This window comes from Staurois parvus, unplaced genomic scaffold, assembly GCF_062004578.1.
Source record: "Staurois parvus isolate SC_StPar_1 unplaced genomic scaffold, SC_StPar_1.0 ptg002904l, whole genome shotgun sequence".
Classification (NCBI taxonomy): domain Eukaryota; kingdom Metazoa; phylum Chordata; class Amphibia; order Anura; family Ranidae; genus Staurois; species Staurois parvus.
Window position 1 is genome coordinate 151,606 of NW_028320700.1, and position 20,765 is coordinate 172,370.

The window sequence follows — 20,765 nt, forward strand, 5'->3', positions numbered from 1 at the left end:
AGAGCGGATATAGCGAATGCGGGGTCCGGGGAGAGCGGATATAGCGAATGCGGGGTCCGGGGAGAGCGGATATAGCGAATGCGGGGTGCGGGGAGAGCGGATATAGCGAATGCGGGGTGCGGGGAGAGCGGATATAGCGAATGCGGGGTGCGGGGAGAGCGGATATAGCGAATGCGGGGTGCGGGGAGAGCGGATATAGCGAATGCGGGGAGAGCGGATATAGCGAATGCGGGGTGCGGGGAGAGCGGATATAGCAAATGCGGGGTCCGGGGAGAGCGGATATAGCGAATGCGGGGTCCGGGGAGAGCGGATATAGCAAATGCGGGGTCCGGGGAGAGCGGATATAGCGAATGCGGGGTCCGGGGAGAGCGGATATAGCAAATGCGGGGTCCGGGGAGAGCGGATATAGCAAATGCGGGGTCCGGGGAGAGCGGATATAGCAAATGCGGGGTCCGGGGAGAGCGGATATAGCAAATGCGGGGTCCGGGGAGAGCGGATATAGCAAATGCGGGGTCCGGGGAGAGCGGATATAGCGAATGCGGGGTCCGGGGAGAGCGGATATAGCGAATGCGGGGTCCGGGGAGAGCGGATATAGGGAATGCGGGGTCCGGGGAGAGCGGATATAGCGAATGCGGGGTCCGGGGAGAGCGGATATAGTGAATGCGGGGTCCGGGGAGAGCGGATATAGTGAATGCGGGGTCCGGGGAGAGCGGATATAGTGAATGCGGGGTCCGGGGAGAGCGGATATAGTGAATGCGGGGTCCGAGGTTTAGTAACACTTTAAGCCTGGTACACAAGGTGGGAATATCGGACGAATGATCCGCTTCCAAATGAATCAAATATTTTGGCACGTGAAGGCGCCGCACACTTTTTGGGGACCAGTCTGGAGGAACGCTCCAAGTCTGACCATCAGTAGATGAAGCTCAGAAAAAGGATAAGATGCAGATAATGTAGGAGAAAAATCTGGGGACTCACCATCTCTTCCGTGTCATGGCAGCAGCTGAGGCCGGCTCCTTGTCCTCCCTGAGACATCACCACACTGAGACCTTATCAAAACATGCTGAACACTTGTGCAGATATTTTCAGAAAAAAAAAAAAAAAAGTTTGTGTGGAGACCACTCCATTCCCGTGAGACCTATGCATCCCAGCTGTAAGCCACAGACCAAAAAAAAAAAAAAAAAAAAAAAGTGAATGGGATTACTCCAGGCCCAGAGATTTACACCACTTAATGCTCAACTGGACCCTCCATATCTCTCAATGGAACGCAGTCAGGCTTCATATACAATAATAAATATGTTCCATTTTTAGCTTTATTTATTTATTTATTTTTTTAGCTGCAAAGTGCTGCAACAAGGGCTCAGATACCCTATGCTGACAGCACCTTGGAGAGTCAGACCTCCGCTTTCCCAGAGAACACAGTGGCCGGGGTCTCTACGCCCCCTGATAAGTGCAGCAGCAAAGGTTAACAAACTGGGAGCTGGATTATTGCTATGACAGCAGTCACCCTTGCTGCACACTGCCCCAATCAAAGTGTTGATATTATATGCTATACAACGTAATAACGAAATCCTTGTGGGGAGCGCGTTAACGTCATTTGTGATGAAACTCGTAGGCTGGAGCGAACATGACATCACACTGTTTACTCGAAGAATACTCAACAACATCATCACACTGTTTACTCGAAGAATACTCAACAACGTCATTTGTGACGAAACACGTAGGCCGGAGCGAACATGACATCACACTGTTTACTCGAAGAATACTCGACAACGTAATTTGTGACGAAACACGTAGGCCGGAGCCAACAACATCATCACACTGTTTACTCGAAGAATACGCAACAACGTCATCATCACACTGTTTACTCAAAGAATACTGTATGTCTTTGTGATGAAACGCGTAGACCGGAGCTAACATGACGTCATCACAGTTTACTCAAAGAATACTGTACGTCATTTGTGATGAAACGCGTAGTACGGAGCTAACATGATGTCATCACAGTTTACTCAAAGAATACTGTACATCATTTGTGATGAAACGCGTAGGACGGAGCTAACGATGTCACAGTTTACTCAAATAATACTGTATGTCATTTGTGATGAAACGCGTAGGCCGGAGCTAACATGATGTCATCACAGTTTACTCAAAGAATACCGTACATCATTTGTGATGAAACGCGTAAGCCGGACCTAACATGACGTCATCACACTGTTTACTCGAAGAGTACTCGACGTCATTTGTGACGAAACACGTAGGCCGGAGCCAACAACATCATAACACTGTTTACTCGAAGAATACACGATGACGTCATTTGTGATGAAACATGTAGGACGGAGCTAACATGACGTCATATATATATATATATATATATATATATATATATATATATATATATATATATATATAAGCGCTTTACTGGTATTTTATATATACAAGCGCTTTAACGTTCTGTAACGTGAGTAGATTGAATACTTTTTATAATAAACATGTTAGTGGGTAAATTGGTCGGCCGTTTTTCGGGGTTTTTGCACCACGTTTTTTGGGGTTTTATCACCAGTAAGAAGAAAAAGCAGAAGGAGAATTTCAGTCCGCTATTATATTTTATATGAAAAGTATAGCGGTTGCAACAATGTATCCATTTGTATCCGAATAAAAACATCTGTATCCGAAATGGATACAAATGGATACAGTGTTGCAACCGCAATACTCTTCATATAGAATATAATAGCGGATTGGAATACTTAGGGACTGAAGTAATTATGGGGTTAAATGCTGACACATAGGCTTTTACCAGAGTTTAGGAGCCGCAGAGTTTAGGGGCAATTAAATGTTCCTCTTCCGAGTGCAGAATAATCGTATTCAGGTGAGGAATGTTTAGGCAAAAAAAAAAGTAAACAGGGTAAAACGCATGTAAACACGGCAAAACGCATGTAAACGCGGTTAAACGCTGACCGCGTTTAGCACTTGGGCGTTTATCCACGTCAATGGAAAATACTCTGGCCAGTCAAAGGAATAAATGTCCAAGCACTAAATGCGGCTAAACGCAGTACCACGTTTACGCGCATTTTTGCGGCGTTTAGCATCTTTTCTGCTGCCAGGCGAGTTTACCGACTAGGCGAGTTCATGTGGCCTAAGGAGGGGAGAGATGCAGACGTCCCTGCACTGAAATTTAGACATCAGTTTCCAGCAGCTCTCATTGCAGCTGATGCTTCCAGCGCTGGATTCAAGCGCACAACTACCGCCGTTTCTGCTCCCCGTGACGCACGCAGATTCCTCTGTGGGTGAACTAGCCGGCCGACCACGAAGATGAAACCTATTCCGGAAAATAGTTCACTCACTAATAAAATGCAAACGCAGTAAAGTTGGGTGTCCTCACGGCAACTTTAATACCGAGTCCTGCAGACACACAACGTCAGAAGTGCTCCGGCCTCGTCCACATCGATCGTTATTCAGCACAACACCCGCTAAACAAATTTGTACTTGGAGGAGGATGAATGAAGGAGTGTCGGACCTGCGGCGGGGCTGGGGAACAGCGTGGTGTGTGTAAATGCGATCAGGGTGATATCAGAAACCCTATCAATGCGTGTTGAGGTTATAAAAAAAATGGAGTCTAAATATAGTCGATAATTATACATGTACTCATGGTGGCTGTATTCGCTCATTACAAGCGAAGCAAGCAAAAGGTCTAAAGCTGAACTCCAGGCACAAAAACCTCCACTGCAATATATTCTTCGTCAGCCGAAGGGATACAAATTCACTTTCTGTGCACCAAATCCTTTTGCAAACCCAGATATTACCTTGTAAAAGTAGCAGTAACATCGTCGCTGTGCTGTACATAGCCTGAGCAAAAAGAAGAGCTGTGGGAGGGGCCCAGCAGGCTCCACCCACTACAGGCTGCCTGCATAGAACTACAGGAGGGGGCAGAGACAAGACCAGTCACCCTGCACATGGGGGGGGGGGGGGGGGAGGGGGGGAGAGAGAGAGAGAGGGGGGGGGGAGAAGAACTGTGGGAGGGGCCCTGCAGGCTCCACCCACTACAGGCTGCCTGCATAGAACTACAGGAGGGGGCGGAGACCAGACCAGTCACCCTGCACAAGGAGAGAGAGCAGCAGTGAGCGGTCTTTATTGTAGGATATCTCACTGCACAGATCTGGAAGAAATACACAGAGCACACCGAGATTCGAGGAAGAATATGCATGACGAATTTATTTACACAATAGTAATAAACCCAAAACTAAAAATGTCCTATATTTCAGCTTATTAATCATTAGATATGGCAGCTGCATTAGTTTTCTTTTTTTTTTTTAAGACTTTTTCACCCTCTGTTTTTACCTGGTGATCTGACCAGTAATACCTCCTATATTAGACCGCCCCCACCTTGCATGCAGGAAAACGTTACTTGCCTGACTGCATTGTGTAAAGTTTGGTGGAGGGGGGATTATGGTGTGGGGTTGTTTTTCAGGGTTTGGCCCCCTAGTTCCAGTGAAGGGAACTCTTAAGGCAACATTTTGGACAATTTCATGCTCCCAACTTTGTGGGAAGAGTTTGGGGATGGCCCCTTCCTGTTCCAACATGACTGCCCACCAGTGCACAAAGCACGGTCCATAAAGACATGGAGGATCCAGTTTGGGGTGGAGGAACTTGACTGGCCTGCAGAGAGTCCTGACCTCAACCCCATAGAACACCTTTGGGATGAATTAGAGCGGAGACTGCGAGCCAGGCCTCCTCCCCCGACATCAGTGCCTGACCTGACAAATGTGCTTCTGGAAGAATGGTCCAACCTTCCCATAGACACCCTCCTAAACCTTGTGGACGGCCTTCCCAGAAGAGCTGATGCTGTTATAGCTGCAAAGGGCGGGGCCAACTCCATATTGGACCCTACGGGCTAAGACTGGGGGGGCATTAAAGGTCATGTGTGTGGAAAGGGCGGGGCCAACTCAATATTGAACCCTACAGACTAAGACTGGGAGGCCATTAAAGGTCATGTGCGTGGAAAGGGCGGGGCCAACCCAATATTGAACCCTACGGACTAAGACTGGGAGGCCATTAAAGGTCATGTGCGTGGAAAGGGCGGGGCCAACCCAATATTGAACCCTACGGACTAAGACTGGGAGGCCATTAAAGGTCATGTGCATGGAAAGGGCGGGGCCAACCCAATATTGAACCCTACGGACTAAGACTGGGAGGCCATTAAAGGTCATGTGCGTGGAAAGGCCGGCCGGCTAATGCTTTCAGCAATATAGTGTACTTAAGAAGGATGGTACCTCCCAAGGTGTAAATTGTTCAATACCCATCCCCCACATAGGAACTATACCGCAATATATAATGCTTGCTTTTGGTTTGGTTGGGTGTCAAGCGCTGCGATTAGTACCACAGCACCGTGTCCTGCCGGCGCACACCATCGCTCATGCGTTCAGTGCAGTTGCTGGTGTGAACGGACCCCGAATCTGATCACTGGAGGCTTTTATTGATGTTCATCTCTACAGATGTGAGCGGAGGGAAAACAAGTCAAATCCGAGAGCAGCTGCACATCTGGGCCCCGGAGCCCCTGGCGGGGAGTGAACAATTACAGACGGTTGTTGTACAGTAGTAGCCGGCTTAGGCAGCGGCACCTCCCAACGCCTCGATTACAGGACCCGCTTCCTCCGCGCCGTGTAATTACTGACGTCACGCTGTATGGCTGTGTTGTGTCCACATGTGGTATTTATATCAAACCACCGCAGAGCACATGTCAGATCTCGCCTTCCTTTCTGGAGGTTACAACACTCACTTCCTGCATTCATCAGCACAGCCGGCAGCCGCCTTAAAGGAGAACTCCGCTACGCACTACTTGTAGGGAGAATGGCTATACAACGTCACCCTATTTTCATTGCTGGAATGCCACAAACTGGGGGGGGGGGGGGGGGAGAAAAACCTCCATTAACCACTTATCTACCAAGGTACGTTTATAAACGGCCTGATACTGAAGGGGTTAAAAACAAGTTAGCATATTGTGGCTCCTGGCTTTTATAGCCACCTTCACAGGAGCAGCTGGGAGGTAGTAAAACTAGGTGGATGAGCCATGGTTTTAGCCTAGGTTCATACTTATGGGCAGAGCTTTTTTTTCCGCGCTGCATGCTTGATGCTGGAGGATCTATTGAATCTATTTTTGAGTGGGGTCTATTGTTGCTGATGGTCGCCTGTTCTTGATGGTGGGGAATCTATTGTTTCTGGGGTACCTTTATTGCTGAGGGTTCAACTGTTGCTGGCAGGGATCCACTGTTGGAGAGGTCTATTGAGGATGGTGGCTGTGAGATCTGTTGTTGCTGCTGCTGGGGGTCTATTATTGCCGGGGTGGTATTATGTTGTGGGGAGTCCATTGTTGCGGGGGGGGTCTATTGTTGCTGGAAGGGGTCTATTGTCGCTGGAGGGAATCTATTTTTGAGTGGGGTCTATTGTCGCTGAGGGTCGTCTGTTGATGGTGGGCAATCTATTGTTGCTGGGGGTACCTTATGTTGCTGAGGGTTCAACTGTTACTGACAGGGATCTACTGTTGAGGAGGGGTCTATTGATGATGGTGGCTGTGAAATCGGTTATTGCTGCTGGGGGTCTATTGTTGCCAGGGTAGTATTATGCTGTGGGGAGTCCACTGCTGCTGGGGAGAGGGTCTGTTGTTGTAGAGGGGTTCTATAGTTGCTGGAAGGGGTCGATTGTTGCTGGCTGAAGGGGATTTTACTACTTTTCTTTTGTCATCATTAACAAATTCCATACAAATTACTTATCACAAAATAGTTCTGTATTCCCAAAAAAAGGATGGTACTGGGAGGTGGGTAGGGGGTGGAACCAAGGGGTGATTCAGAAAGGGGGAGTTCCTTCACTTATTCTCTGAGAAAAAAAGCCCTGCTTATGGGGGTTGGGAACGTTCACAAAATTGCAACCGTTCCTGACCTGCAGGCAGAACACACTGCTCTTTAGCAGACGCATGGGGGTGCCATTAATTCCTGATACATGTGAATACCAGAGGGCGCTATTCTGAGTGTAGTAATGCACAAAACCTTTAACGTATAAAAACAACGCGGCGATAAAAAAGGAGCATGTCACAAATATGATCAAATGGTACAGTCCAGAAAGTAAAGGATACCACCGCTGGTCGGACTGGATGAAGAGCCTGGGAAACCAGGAAGCATTTAGGGACCGTAGAGTGCAGAGCAGAGCCTACTGGAAGTGAGATCAGCGCTGGGGATCAAATAGGGCAAGGCTACGCGTTTCAGCATCGGGCAGCTTTGTCAAGCTCTCAAATGCCCAGCCACATCCTGTTCAGCTCTGTTTGGCTATATTCTTAATGTAAGTGAATACCAAGGGCGCTAATCTAAGTGTAGAAATGCAAAAAACTATTAATGTATAAAAACAACGTGGCAATGAAAAAAAATGAGCATGTCACAATTATGATCAATTAGTACAGTCCAGGAGGTAAAAAGGCATCACCACTGGCCAGACTGAATGAAAGCCTTGACAAATTATTATTATTATAAAGGATTTATATAGCGCCAACAGTTTGCGCAGCGCTTTACAAAATGAAATCAGGAAGCGATCAGGGACCGTGGAGCACAGAACAGAGTCCATGAGAAGTGATGTCAGTGTTGGGGTCAAACAGGCATGGCTACTTTTTCAGAGCTGCCCAGCTCCTTTGTCAAGCCTTCAGGACCTGGGTGGCTCCGAAACGCGTAGCCACACCCCGTCCAGCCCTGTTTGGCTAAATTCTTAATAGAAGTGAACACCAGAGGCCACAAATTTGAGTGTAGTAATTCAAAAAAACTTGAATGAATAAAAAAAAGTGGCAACTCAAACGTGGCAATGAAAAAAAGAGCACGGCATAAAAAAAATGTTCAATTAGCACAGTCCAGAAGGTAACAGACACCACCACTGGCCAGATTGGATGAAGAGACTTCACAAACAGGGAGCGATCAGGTGCCGTGGAGCGCAGAGCAGAGCCAGCTGGAGGCGACATCAGAGCCAAGGGCCAAACAGGGGTGGCTACACATTTCAGTCATCCAGGTTCTTTGTCAAGCCTTAACAAAGGAAATGGGCGGCTTCGAAACACGTAGTCCCACCCCTATTCAGGTCCCTCATTTTCACCAACACATGTGGGTTGACACTGTTTTATACATTTTTTGCATTACTATACTTAGGTTAGCGTCCTCTGGTGTTCACTTATACTCACAGAGATCTCTTCTGTCTCCGAGGAGCTGCAACAAGTGTTTTAACTCCTTATGGACAATTACGAACCATTATCTTCCTGTCCATTTTAAACACTATGGCTAAGCATTTATTTACTTGTGCACCATTTTGTATGTTCTCTCTTCATTCTTAATGGTACTTCCACACATCAGCAAAGTGAGCAAAATTTCACAGCACTGTGGGCACCATGCAGCGTTAAGAAAAAAAAAGGGGGGGGGAGGGGAGGGGTTAGGGACAGCGCAAAAAAAAACCCACAAAACTGGCTACACTGCTATCGAGACTAAGCTGCCTTGACTTCTGAAAAACTGCTGAAAGCAGAACATCCCTTTAGGAATTATACCCAACCCCCAGAGGGAGGCCCTAAAGCATGGCAATGTTTACAAGTGTTGCAGAGCCGATGACAAGTGGGAAAAAAAATCAACATTAAGCCCAGATGATTAAAAGCCACAGCAACAAAACAAAAACCTACAAGCTGGGAGGACGCCGACTGCGCAAAATTGAAGCCAAAGATGCCAAGCAACAGACTTGCTTCCATTCCTGGCCCAACAAAACATGTTCCTCTGTTCCAGGCTCTCGGGAATTGCTGACGTAATGAATGCCAGAACCAAGGCCACGAGTTGAGGTCCCCATGGGATTCTCAAGATGTTTCACACACCAGATCGTTTTAGAATGCTTCCTGCTGGTTATATACAGCAATAGAACATTCAGGACTTCGATTCTCAAGGAAAGAGACACAAGGACGGCTGGATGGAAGGCGGTCATTGGGGTCCTTGTGAAGAGACAGGCTGCCTATTTGTGAATACTGACCCCGCCAACAACATGGTTGCCTCCAGAAATCAAAAAACAGCTCCGAAGGTTTTTCCTTCGGTCATCTTCATACACCTCCAGGAGTACTTATGGACAAAGTCAAGAAATAGGTCACAATGGAACTTATTCGTAGGGAGTGATGAAGCGCGAGTGAAACGTGATACATTTGGTAGCACCAGGTGGTGTAGTTTTGTGCATGGCATGAGTCAGTAAATTTGAACAGCTTTTGCTACAGTGAGTGGCTTCCCTTTCTTCCTAGGGACTGGAGTGCGCTATATGAGGTTTTACTGAACATCAAACCACTCTTGACAGGATAAGGAGGTGGAATGGCTGAGGAGGACCATTGTTCAGCTGTGTGTTTGTCTATGTGGTCAAGGCAATATCTCCAATGCACACGTTCCTGAAAATGACTGAAGAACGAGCAGGTGCTGTACTGACCACCGGCTGGAGACGGAAAGGTCTTCAAGGCAAGAAATAGGTCACCAGCACACCAGGGAATTCTATAAAAGGGTCCAACAGTTTATTGATTTCTCACATCATAGAAGAAGATAACATTTCGGAGCCACACAGGACCCCTTCATCAAGTATGTGACCTGCCTGATGAAGAGGTCTTGCATGGCTTCAAAATGTCAATATCTTCTGCTGTGATGTGATCAAAGCGTTGGACCATTTTATGGAGTTCCCTGGTGTGCTGGTGACCTATTTCTTGCCTTGAAGTCCTTCTAGTCTCCAGCCGGTGGTCAGTACAGCACCCACTCACTCTTCAGCCATTTTCAGAAACATGTGCATTAAGAGATATTGCCTTGACCACATAGATAAACAGAGCTGGACAACAGTGCTCCTCAACCATTCCACCTCCTTATCTTGTCAAGAGTGGTTTGATGTTCAGCTAAACCTCATATAGTACACTCCAGTCCCTAGGAAGAAAGGGAAGCCACTCACTGTAGCAAAAGCTGTTCAAATTTACTGACTCATGCCATGCACAAAACTACACCACTTGGTGCTACCAAAATGTATCACGTTTCACCCCTAAATGGCGCTTCGTCGCACCCTACCAATAAGTTCCATGTAGAAGTGAAATGCGTTAGTTTGGAAGCATCAGGTGGTGCAGTTTGGACACCAGATGAGTCAATAAATTTGAACATTGGCTCTTGCTAAGGTGAGTGGCTTCCATTTCTTTCTAAGGACTTCAGTGTGCTATAGGAGGAGAGGTGTTACGGAGCACCCTACCACACTTTCCTGGATAAAGAGGTGGAATGGTTGAGGAGTAGTAACATTCAGCTGTTTGTTTGCCCCTACAGTCTCCCAGAGATGTATGGAGATGATTGAAGGAAAATTTTTGCAGACTATTTTTGATTTCTAGAGGCAACCATAATGTTGGCTGGGTCAGTATTCACAATTAGGCAGCCTGTCCTTTCACAAGGACCAATGACCGCCGTAGATCCAGATGTCCTTGTGTCTCTTTTCCTGAGAACTGATGACCTGAGTGTTCCATTGCTGTATATAACTAGCAGAAAGCATTTTAAAACTACCCCTGGTTATGCCAAATTTAACGCATTTCACTCCTACATGGCACCTGTTTGCCCCCAACGAATGAGCTCCACGAAGAAGCAAAGCACGTTAGTTTGGAAGCACCCAGTGGTGCAGTTTGTGCATCTAATGAGTCAGTAAATTTGAATATTGGCTTTTGCTACAGTGAACAGTTTCCCTCTCTTTCTATGGACTGGAGTGTGGTATACCTGGAGCATTCATTGACCAATGAGAGCCTCCACCTGGTGGCAGAAGATTTTAGAGGAGATATGCCTGTAGCAAAATATGACATCTTCTAACACTTCACCTCACTCATTTTACAAACAGCAGCCTTCACCATCATTGTTCAAAATAGAAAAAAAGTCTCTTTTAAATATCTGGGAATATACAGTACACAGAATAAAAAATCTGGTTGATGAGTTTCAACCATACCCAGCCTTAGTCATAACCAAGAATAAGGCCACGTATGGCTGAAACGTGTCAACTAGGCTCCTGGATATTTAATGCCTAGCTCCAAACTTACCTTCGCTTTAAAAATAGTTGGTTTGGGCCAAGCTGGCCCAAAGTATTACCTTTAATAACTGCTGCATCCACGGTCATCGTTGTATAAACTGTAAGTAGCGTCAGCTAGTTCTAGTTTACAGCGCTGTGTTCCAGCAGTGGTATGGAGGCTTCCCATCTGTTGCCGGAGCAAAACCAAGTCAAGCTGAGCGCTTTTAGCCATTTTATATCAATGAATACAAAGCTTTCTCTGATTGGCCGAGGTGAATAGGAAGGTGGACAACATCCTGATCTCCACCTCGGCCAATCAGAGGAAGCCTTATATTCATTCATAAAAAAACAAGGCTGCCTGTGAATGTGACTTGATTTTGTTCTGGTAGAAGATGCCACCATGGCAGAGGGACACATAGTTCTCAGTGGACCATTTATACTTCTTTCAGCCCCAAAACTGAAGGTCCGTAACTAGAAAAGGACATGTGGCTAGAGAAGTAGTCAGAAGGAGACTGAACACAGCACCTGCAATCCACTGATCGTGGTTGCAATGCTTTGCACGCTACAAATCCCATCTGCCCACAATGGCAGAGAGACACGGACTTCTCAATGGTCTATTGATACTTCTATCAGCCCCACAAATGAAGGCCTGTACCTTGATACTGTGATGCAGACCTGTGTCTGGAGACATCATCTCTAGGAGACTAAACACAGCACCTGCTATCCACAGGTCAAGGTTGCTGTGCAGGCTACCAGCTCCATCTGCCATGTACTTCTCAGTGGTCCATTGATACTTTCTATCAGCCCCATAAAAGAAGATCTGAACCTCAATACAAACCTGTGGCTGGACGGATAATCTCCAGGAGACTAAACATAGCACCTGGTATCCACAGATGAAGGTTGCAATGCTGTGCAGGCGACAAGCTCCATCTGCCACCACAGCAGAGTGACAAGGACTTCTCAATGGTCCACTGATACTTCCATCAGTCACATAAAGGAAGGTCTGTACCTTGATACGGTGATACAGACCTGTGGCTGGAGGGATAATCTCTAGGAGACTAAAACACAGCACCTCCTATCCACAGATCATGGTTGCAATCCTGTGAAGGCTACAAGCCCCATCTGCCACCACGGCAGAGTGACACGTACTTCTCAATAGTCCATCAATCGTTCTTTCAGCCCCATTAATGAAGGTCCGTAACTCTATATGGACCTACGGCTGGAGGGATCATCTGCAGGAGGCTGAACACAGCACCTGCTATCCACAGGTCAAGGATACAATGCTGTGAAGGCTACAAGCCCCATCTGCCACCACGGCAGAGTGACACGTACTTCTCAATAGTCCATCAATCGTTCTTTCAGCCCCATTAATGAAGGTCCGTAACTCTATATGGACCTACGGCTGGAGGGATCATCTGCAGGAGGCTGAACACAGCACCTGCTACCCACAGGTCAAGGATACAATGCTGTGAAGGCTACAAGCCCCATCTGCCACCACGGCAGAGTGACACGTACTTCTCAATAGTCCATCAATCGTTCTTTCAGCCCCATTAATGAAGGTGCGTACCTCTATATGGACCTACAGCTGGACGGATCATCTATGGGAGGCTGAACACAGCAACTGCTATTCACAGATCGAGATTGCAATTATTTCTGCCGTGCAGAAAAAAATTATAAATGCACATTTTTAAATAGTAATCAATATGGGTGCATTTATTTATTTTTGCAATAGATGGCAGTAGCCTTAAAAGAAATACAGATGTAGACTTTAAATCACTTGCAGATTCGGGGTCTAATGTTACACTGTAATCAGACACAGACTCGGCAGAGACCTTCACATCTGAAAGATTTCACATTTGTGACGTTGGATATTAAAAATAATAATAATAATGAAGGCAACATTTTGTGCTGCCTATAGCAACTGATTAAATAGTGGAAATGGTTCTGTTTACAGCAAAATGCAGTAAATGATGTTGAGAAAAGCTGAGATCAAACCGGATAAACAAAAATGTTGGTTCTTACCTGATGTCTTCAAAGAAAGCTTCCAAGTAATCCCTTTGCTCAGCCAGGGAGAGTTCTATATCCAAGTAGTTTCCATTGGTAGATAACTGGAGGGTGCAATCTTCCAGCTGAAAGGAAATAAAAGAGACGTTGAGATGTTTATCCAGAGTCGGCGATTTCCATCCTGTGCAGGAGAGGTCACCTTGCTATAGAAAGCCGAGTGTCCCCTGTACAGGTTAATGGTCACCTCCACTAAATAGCTAATGTTTCCCTCGCTACAGTCACGAGGATCACTTTACTATTCACAGTGCAGGCTGAGAAACGACTGAACCTTCATGGATGGGAGGACATTGGCCAAGACTTTTAAGTGCCACTAAACCCCGGACCCCGCATTCACTACATCCGCTCTCCCCGGACCCCGCATTCACTACATCCGCTCTCCCCGGACCCCGCATTCACTACATCCGCTCTCCCCGGACCCTGCATTCACTATATCCACTCTCCCCGGACCCCGCATTCACTATATCCGCTCTCCCCGGACCCCGCATTCACTACATTCGCTCTCCCCGGACCCCGCATTCACTATATCCGCTCTCCCTGGACCCCGCATTCACTATATCCGCTCTCCCCGGACTCGGCATTCACTATATCCGCTCTCCCCAGACCCCGCATTCACTATATCCGCTCTACCTTGACCCTGCATTCACTATATCCGGTCTCCCCGGACCCTGCATTCACTATATCCGGTCACCCCGGACCCCGCATTCACTACATCCGCTCTCCCCGGACCCCGCATTCACTATATCCGCTCTCCCTGGACCCTGCATTCACTATATCCGCTCTCTCCAGACCCCGCATTCACTATATCCGCTCTCCCCGGACTCGGCATTCACTATATCCGCTCTCCCCAGACCCCGCATTCACTATATCCGCTCTCCCCGGACCCTGCATTCACTACATCCGCTCTCCCCGGACCCCGCATTCACTACATCCGCTCTCCACGGACCCCGCATTCACTACATCCGCTCTCCCCGGACCCCGCATTCACTACATCCGCTCTCCCCGGACCCCGCATTTACTACATCCGCTCTCCCCGGACCCCGCATTCACTACATCTGCTCTCCCTGGACCCCGCATTATATCCGCTCTGCCCGGACCCTGCATTCACTACATCTGCTCTCCCCGGACCCCGCATTCACTATATCCGCTCTCCCTGGACCCTGCATTCACTATATCCGCTCTCCCCGGACTCGGCATTCACTATATCCGCTCTCCCAGACCCCGCATTCACTATATCCGCTCTCCCCGGACCCCACATTCACTATATCCGCTCTCCCCGGACCCCACATTCACTATATCCGCTCTCCCCGGACCCCGCATTCACTAGATCCGCTCTCCCCGCATCCTGCATATTCATTATATCCACTCTCCCCAGACCCTGCATAGTCATTATATCCGCTCTCCCCGGACTCCGCATTCACTACATCCGCTCTCCACGGACCCCGCATTCACTACATCCACTCTCCCCGGACCCCGCATTTACTACATCCGCTCTCCCCGGACCCCGCATTCACTACATCTGCTCTCCCTGGACCCCGCATTCATTATATCCGCTCTGCCCGGACCCTGCACTCACTATATCTGGTCTCCCCAGAGACCCTAGCACCCCAAATAGCATTGCCACCATTTTGTTACCCCAAATGGTAGTACCACTGTTTCTGCAACCTAAATGTCAATGTGCCACTATTTTAGCATCCTGTATAGCAGACTACTATGGTTCTTTCCATTTGTCAATGCGGGCAATGTCTGAAGGTCACTGTTCCAACATGTTAAACAATAGTGGGCCACCAATCTAAAGCTCTTAGTGCTGTATACCACTGCTCTAGCACTCTTTGACGGCAGTATCCCACTGTTTTACATGTCAGTTTGCCAGCGCTCCAGCACCATGAGTAGGTTGTCATTGTTTAAGCACTCCATGAGTCAGGGTGCCACTAATCTGTGACAACAAATAACTGCCGAAGAACCAATTTATGCTTCCATGATACTTCTTAGATAAGCCTCATAAACCAAGACTTTCCCATAGCCCATGTATCAGTGAGCCACTATTCAAACACCTCAAATGGAAAATCTGTGCTTGTTCTATCATTGAAGTAGACCACTATTCCCACATGCCATCTGTCAGTGCAACACGGCCCCCGACACCAAGTATTAACTGGTATAGAATTTATGCTTGCCTCCATGATCAACCTTGGACAAGCCTGATAAAAAAAAGTTGACAAGACTTTTCCACAGCCATTTTCACCGTCTGCTCCCCTCTGCCAGCTCCTCCGGCACTCTGGCCTGTCAGTGAAATGATGTTTATGAGGAATTTTGTTCCATTACGTAATCTAGCCAACACGGTGCAGGAACACAGCAAAATCACGACCGTTCCAAAAAGCAATAATCTCAAAAGTATCTGAAAAATAAAGTCTTTAAAGACAGCCCTTCATGGAGGTTCATACTTTAGAGCAGCCATTCTCAACCTTTTTTACCCAGAAGGAACCTTCTAATTTTAAGGTCTTGGGGAACCCTTATTAAAGTTAACTTAATGGGGGCGGGTTAACAGAAAAAAAGGCCCCTTAAAATGAAATGGAAATGTTGCTCTCTTTTACAGGGGTGGTCAGAATGCCATCCTTAGACAGCTAAAAAAGATAAGTGGTGGCATTCCATTGGCTCTGCCAAGTGGGTTTAGACTCAAAACTATCCTAGCTGTTGGATCCATTTCAAACGAGAGCACACGGAGGGCGAGCTGGATCCTTCTCCAACAAGAGCACACGGAGGGCGAGCTGGATCCATCTCCAACGAGAGCACACGGAGGGCGAGCTGGATCCTTCTCCAACGAGAGCACACGGAGGGCGAGCTGGATCCATCTCCAACGAGAGCACACGGATGGCGAGCTGGATCCTTCTCCAACCAGAGCAAACATAGGGCGAGCTGGATCCTTCTCCAACGAGAGCACACGCAGGGCGAGCTGGATCCATCTCCAACGAGAGCACACACAGGGCGAGCTGGATCCATCTCCGACAAGAGCAAACCGAGGGCGAGCTGGATCCATCTCTGACAAGAGCAAACCGAGGGCGAGCTGTATCCATCTCAAATGAGAGCCCACGGAGGGCGAGCTGGGTCCATCTCCAACGAGAGCACACGGAGGGCGAGCTGGGTCCTTCTCCAACGAGAGCACACGGAGGGCGAGCTGGGTCCTTCTCCAACGAGAGCACACGGAGGGCGAGCTGGGTCCTTCTCCAACGAGAGCACACGGAGGGCGAGCTGGGTCCTTCTCCAACGAGAGCACACGGAGGGCGAGCTGGGTCCTTCTCCAACGAGAGCACACGGAGGGCGAGCTGGGTCCTTCTCCAACGAGAGCACACGGAGGGCGAGCTGGGTCCTTCTCCAACGAGAGCACACGGAGGGCGAGCTGGGTCCTTCTCCAACGAGAGAGCACACGGAGGGCGAGCTGGGTCCTTCTCCAACGAGAGCACACGGAGGGCGAGCTGGGTCCTTCTCCAACGAGAGCACACGGAGGGCGAGCTGGGTCCTTCTCCAACGAGAGCACACGGAGGGCGAGCTGGGTCCTTCTCCAACGAGAGCACACGGAGGGCGAGCTGGGTCCTTCTCCAACGAGAGCACACGGAGGGCGAGCTGGGTCCTTCTCCAACGAGAGCACACGGAGGGCGAGCTGGGTCCTTCTCCAACGAGAGCACACGGAGGGCGAGCTGGATCCTTCTCCAACGAGAGCACACGGAGGGCGAGCTGGATCCTTCTCCAACGAGAGCACACGGAGGGCGAGCTGGATCCTTCTCCAACGAGAGCACATGGAGGGCGAGCTGGATCCATCTCCAACGAGAGCACACGGAGGGCGAGTTGGGTCCATCTCCAACGAGACCACACGGAGGGCGAGCTGGATCCATCTCCAACGAGAGCACACGGAGGGCGAGTTGGGTCCATCTCCAACGAGAGCACACGGAGGGCGAGCTGGATCCATCTCCAACGAGAGCACACGGAGGGCGAGTTGGGTCCATCTCCAATGAGAGCACACGGAGGGCGAGCTGGGTCCTTCTCCAACGAGAGCACACGGATGGCGAGCTGGATCCTTCTCCAACCAGAGCAAATAGAGGGCGAGCTGGATCCATCTCCAACGAGAGCACACGCAGGGCGAGCTGGATCCATCTCCAGTGAGAGCACACGCAGGGCGAGCTGGATCCATCTCCAACAAGAGCACACACAGGGCGAGCTGGATCCATCTCTGACAAGAGCAAACCGAGGGCGAGCTGTATCCATCTCAAATGAGAGCCCACGGAGGGCGAGCTGGGTCCTTCTCCAACGAGAGCACATGGAGGGCGAGCTGGGTCCTTCTCCAACGAGAGCACACGGAGGGCGAGTTGGGTCCATCTCCAACGAGAGCACACGGAGGGCGAGCTGGATCCATCTCTGGCGAGAGCAAACCGAGGGCAAGCTGGATCCATCTCAAATGAGAGCCCACGGAGGGCGAGCTAGGTCCATCTCCAACGAGAGCCCACGGAGGGCAAGCTGGGTCCATCAAACGAAAGCTCTACTTGTGTGAAGAAAATGATATAAATTTCATTTGAGTTTAGTAAATGTGTATGATAGTTCCACAAGCAGCTAAAAAAAAAAAATTATATATGATTTAAATTTAAAAAAACCAGTGTGAAAAAAAAGAAAAAACAACTCTTCAAATAAAGTCGCTTACCCCCGTCACACAATCATCAATTTGTCTCAAAATCTAAAACAAACAAATTAGTGCAGCGCCTTCCTATTAATAGACACCTCTTACAATCCTGATCACAAACCTAAAAATTCCTAAATACACACAAATAGGCAAAAAAAAAAAATCATGTGCAAAGTAGTGAATAATTCACTATTTTGCACATGATTTTTTTTTTGCCTATTTTGTGTATTTGTGCAGTAATTCATTTGGGATTTGTGCTGCATGACTGCGCAATTGCCAGTTAAAGTAGTGCTGAATAGCAAAAACAAATGGCTTGTTCATGAAAGGGGTAAAACCTTCCGATGGTCAAGTGGTAAAAAAATGTGTCTGAAGGCACGGTAATGACTCCCTAGGGAAAGAGCATCTTGGGTAGCCATCCACAGTACCAGGGAAAAAAATCCAAAATGGCGTCCCCCACTGTTAATGCATGCCATAGAATGGGCATACCAGCTTGCATCTAATATTTGCCCCTTTGCGCCCAGGGCAGCTGTCCCTCCTGCCCATCCTTTGTTTCGGCCATGCCCATCCATAAAAGGTCCACATTGAGATTTCATTTTTGTCATGGCATACATCTATTCTAACAATTTCACCCTTTAACAAAAAAAATCTGATGGATTCCAGACAGGGCCTATTATGATAATGAATAAAAAGACGGAGCGCAGATGGTGAGAAGAGCTGGAATGGAATCTGTGTGTTCCTGGCGTATTTTCCTAGACCTTGAAGATTCGGAGATGCTTATCTTCTCATCACTCCGCACTTTGGCCGCGCATCAGAAACGGCTCAAGCTGAACAAATAGTGTTAATTGTTTTCGAGTTGAGAAGGCCTGCGGGGCAAGGATCCTCCGCCAGAGATACGCAGGATTAGGGGGAACGCCGCATGATTGCGCTGGGCAAGGGGGGGGGGATGTCATGGGATTCAATGACTCATCATTCTTCACAGATTAAGAAATTGTTACATGAATCAGATAAAAAATAAACAACTGATTGTAGTAGATGACAGAGCTGACGGATTTGAAAAGAAAAAAATGTTGCAGATAGATATCCGAATTCCTAGAAGATAAAGGGGCACTCCGTCAAAAACAGGGCAACGAGTCAACACAAGGTAGCCATAGACATGAGACTGGGAGAATGTCTATAGGTGGGTCCAGGCTATCTGGGTTAGCCACTTTTTTGTAAAGGAAACAACTATCCTCTCATGGAAAACTAAAGTCCTAAAACCACTGAGGAACCACAAGTACCAGTATGAGGTGCTGTCATTCCATAGCTATCAAGGAACCACAGGTCCAAAGGCTACTACCAACATACTAAGCTGCCTTTCTAAAACTACTGAAGAACCACAGGTCCCACCATGCTGACCTCCCATCTAAAAGCTCGAGGAACCACAGGTCCCACCATGCTGACCTCCCATCTAAAAGCTATTGAGGAACCACAGGTCCCACCATGCTGACCTCCCATCTAAAAGCTATTGAGGAACCACAGGTCCCACCATGCTGACCTCCCATCTAAAAGCTATTGAGGAACCACAGGTCCCACCATGCTGACCTATCATATAAAAGCTATTGAGGAACCACAAGTCCCAGCATGCTGACCTCTCATCTAAAAGATATTGAGGAACCACAAGTCCCACCATGTTGACCTCTCATCTAAAAGCTATTGAGGAACCACAGGTCCCAGCATGCTGACCTATCATCTAAAAGCTATTGAGGAACCACAGGTCCCAGCATGCTGACCTATCTAAAAGCTATTGAGGAACCACAGATCCCAGCATGATGAGATGGCTAACGAGGAGCCACAAGTATTAGCATGTTGAGCTCTTTCCAAAGCAACTGAAGAAGCACAACGTCCATCGTGCTGAGCTGTCCTTAAAAGACTATTGAAGAACCACAAATTCTAGCATGCCGAGACACCTTTCATGAACTGCCAACGAACCAAAAGTCCCAGCATTCTGTGGTGGCTACTGAGGAGCCAAAAGTCACAGCATGCTAAGCTGTTCCAGAGCTACTGAAGAACACAGAGGTATTACTAAAACTCTCAGGGCCCGGATGCAAGAAGCCATGAAGGGCCCCCCTGACCTAAGCCCAGGACCCTTCTCTCCGGGACCATTACAGAGTTCCTACTTCAATCAGAGTCCACAGCATTCCCAGAGCCCCCTTTACAGTGACGAAATTTGATTTTTAAAAATTTTTTACTGGATATATTTTCTAGCAAAAAGTAAAAAAAAATTGTTTTTTTTTTTCAAAATTCACAGTCTTTTTTTGTTTATATCGCAAAAAATAAAAAACAGCGGATGTGATCAAACACCACCAAAAGAAAGCTCTATTTGTGGGAAAAAAGGACAAATTTCATTTGGGTGCAGCGTTGCATGACCGCACAATTGTCAGTTAAAGCAACTACAAGTCCGAGCGCTTCAACCTTCACCTGTTCAGTAGGTGAATAGCATGCCGTACCGCTGAGCCCCGAATTGGATTAAAAGCCCAAACAGCTCCCACTTCAGCCTCCAACACCGAGGGACATCATAACCCAACAGGTCAACCTTTCGCCTCGACACCGAATGGGAACTGTAGGTTCCAGCACATCCAGCAGCTAACAATATCCTCCCTTGGAAAGTCTGGTCTTCAGGATTTCTAAGAATATCGTGCAAGCCAAAAAAAATATATTATATGTTATAAATATTAAAACATCTCCCAAGCAGCTCAACAGTAAATCCATCCTCTTGATGGCTCTCTAAGGTGGATTTCTTAGGACCACGTCCTGGAGACGGCACCACCATTCTTTCCTGACACTCCGCTCATAAATAAAACACACGTGTGGAGGTTTCGGCTACATTGGCCACAAGCCACGCCGTAACATGGTACAGAAATGTGAGCTATGTGATCGTACTGTCCGTGTTACGCGCACATCTGGATCGAGTTCCGCGAGCGTCGTGTCGTGGTGATATTATCAGAAGGGGCTT

General features: G+C 48.0%; 1 protein-coding gene across 1 annotated transcript in view; it reads right to left on the minus strand.

Moving 5' to 3' along the window:
* The window catches only part of FHOD1 (formin homology 2 domain containing 1), a 154,270-nt gene extending 138,129 nt beyond the window's left edge, over nt 1-16,141 (minus strand). The window contains exons 1-2 of the mRNA XM_089666909.1: nt 15,788-16,141; nt 13,069-13,175 (exon numbers count right to left, since the gene is read on the minus strand). Of these exons, the coding sequence (XP_089523035.1) occupies nt 13,069-13,175; nt 15,788-16,141 (461 nt within the window). The remainder of the gene's footprint in view (nt 1-13,068; nt 13,176-15,787) is intronic.
* Between the last annotated feature and the right edge of the window lie 4,624 nt (nt 16,142-20,765).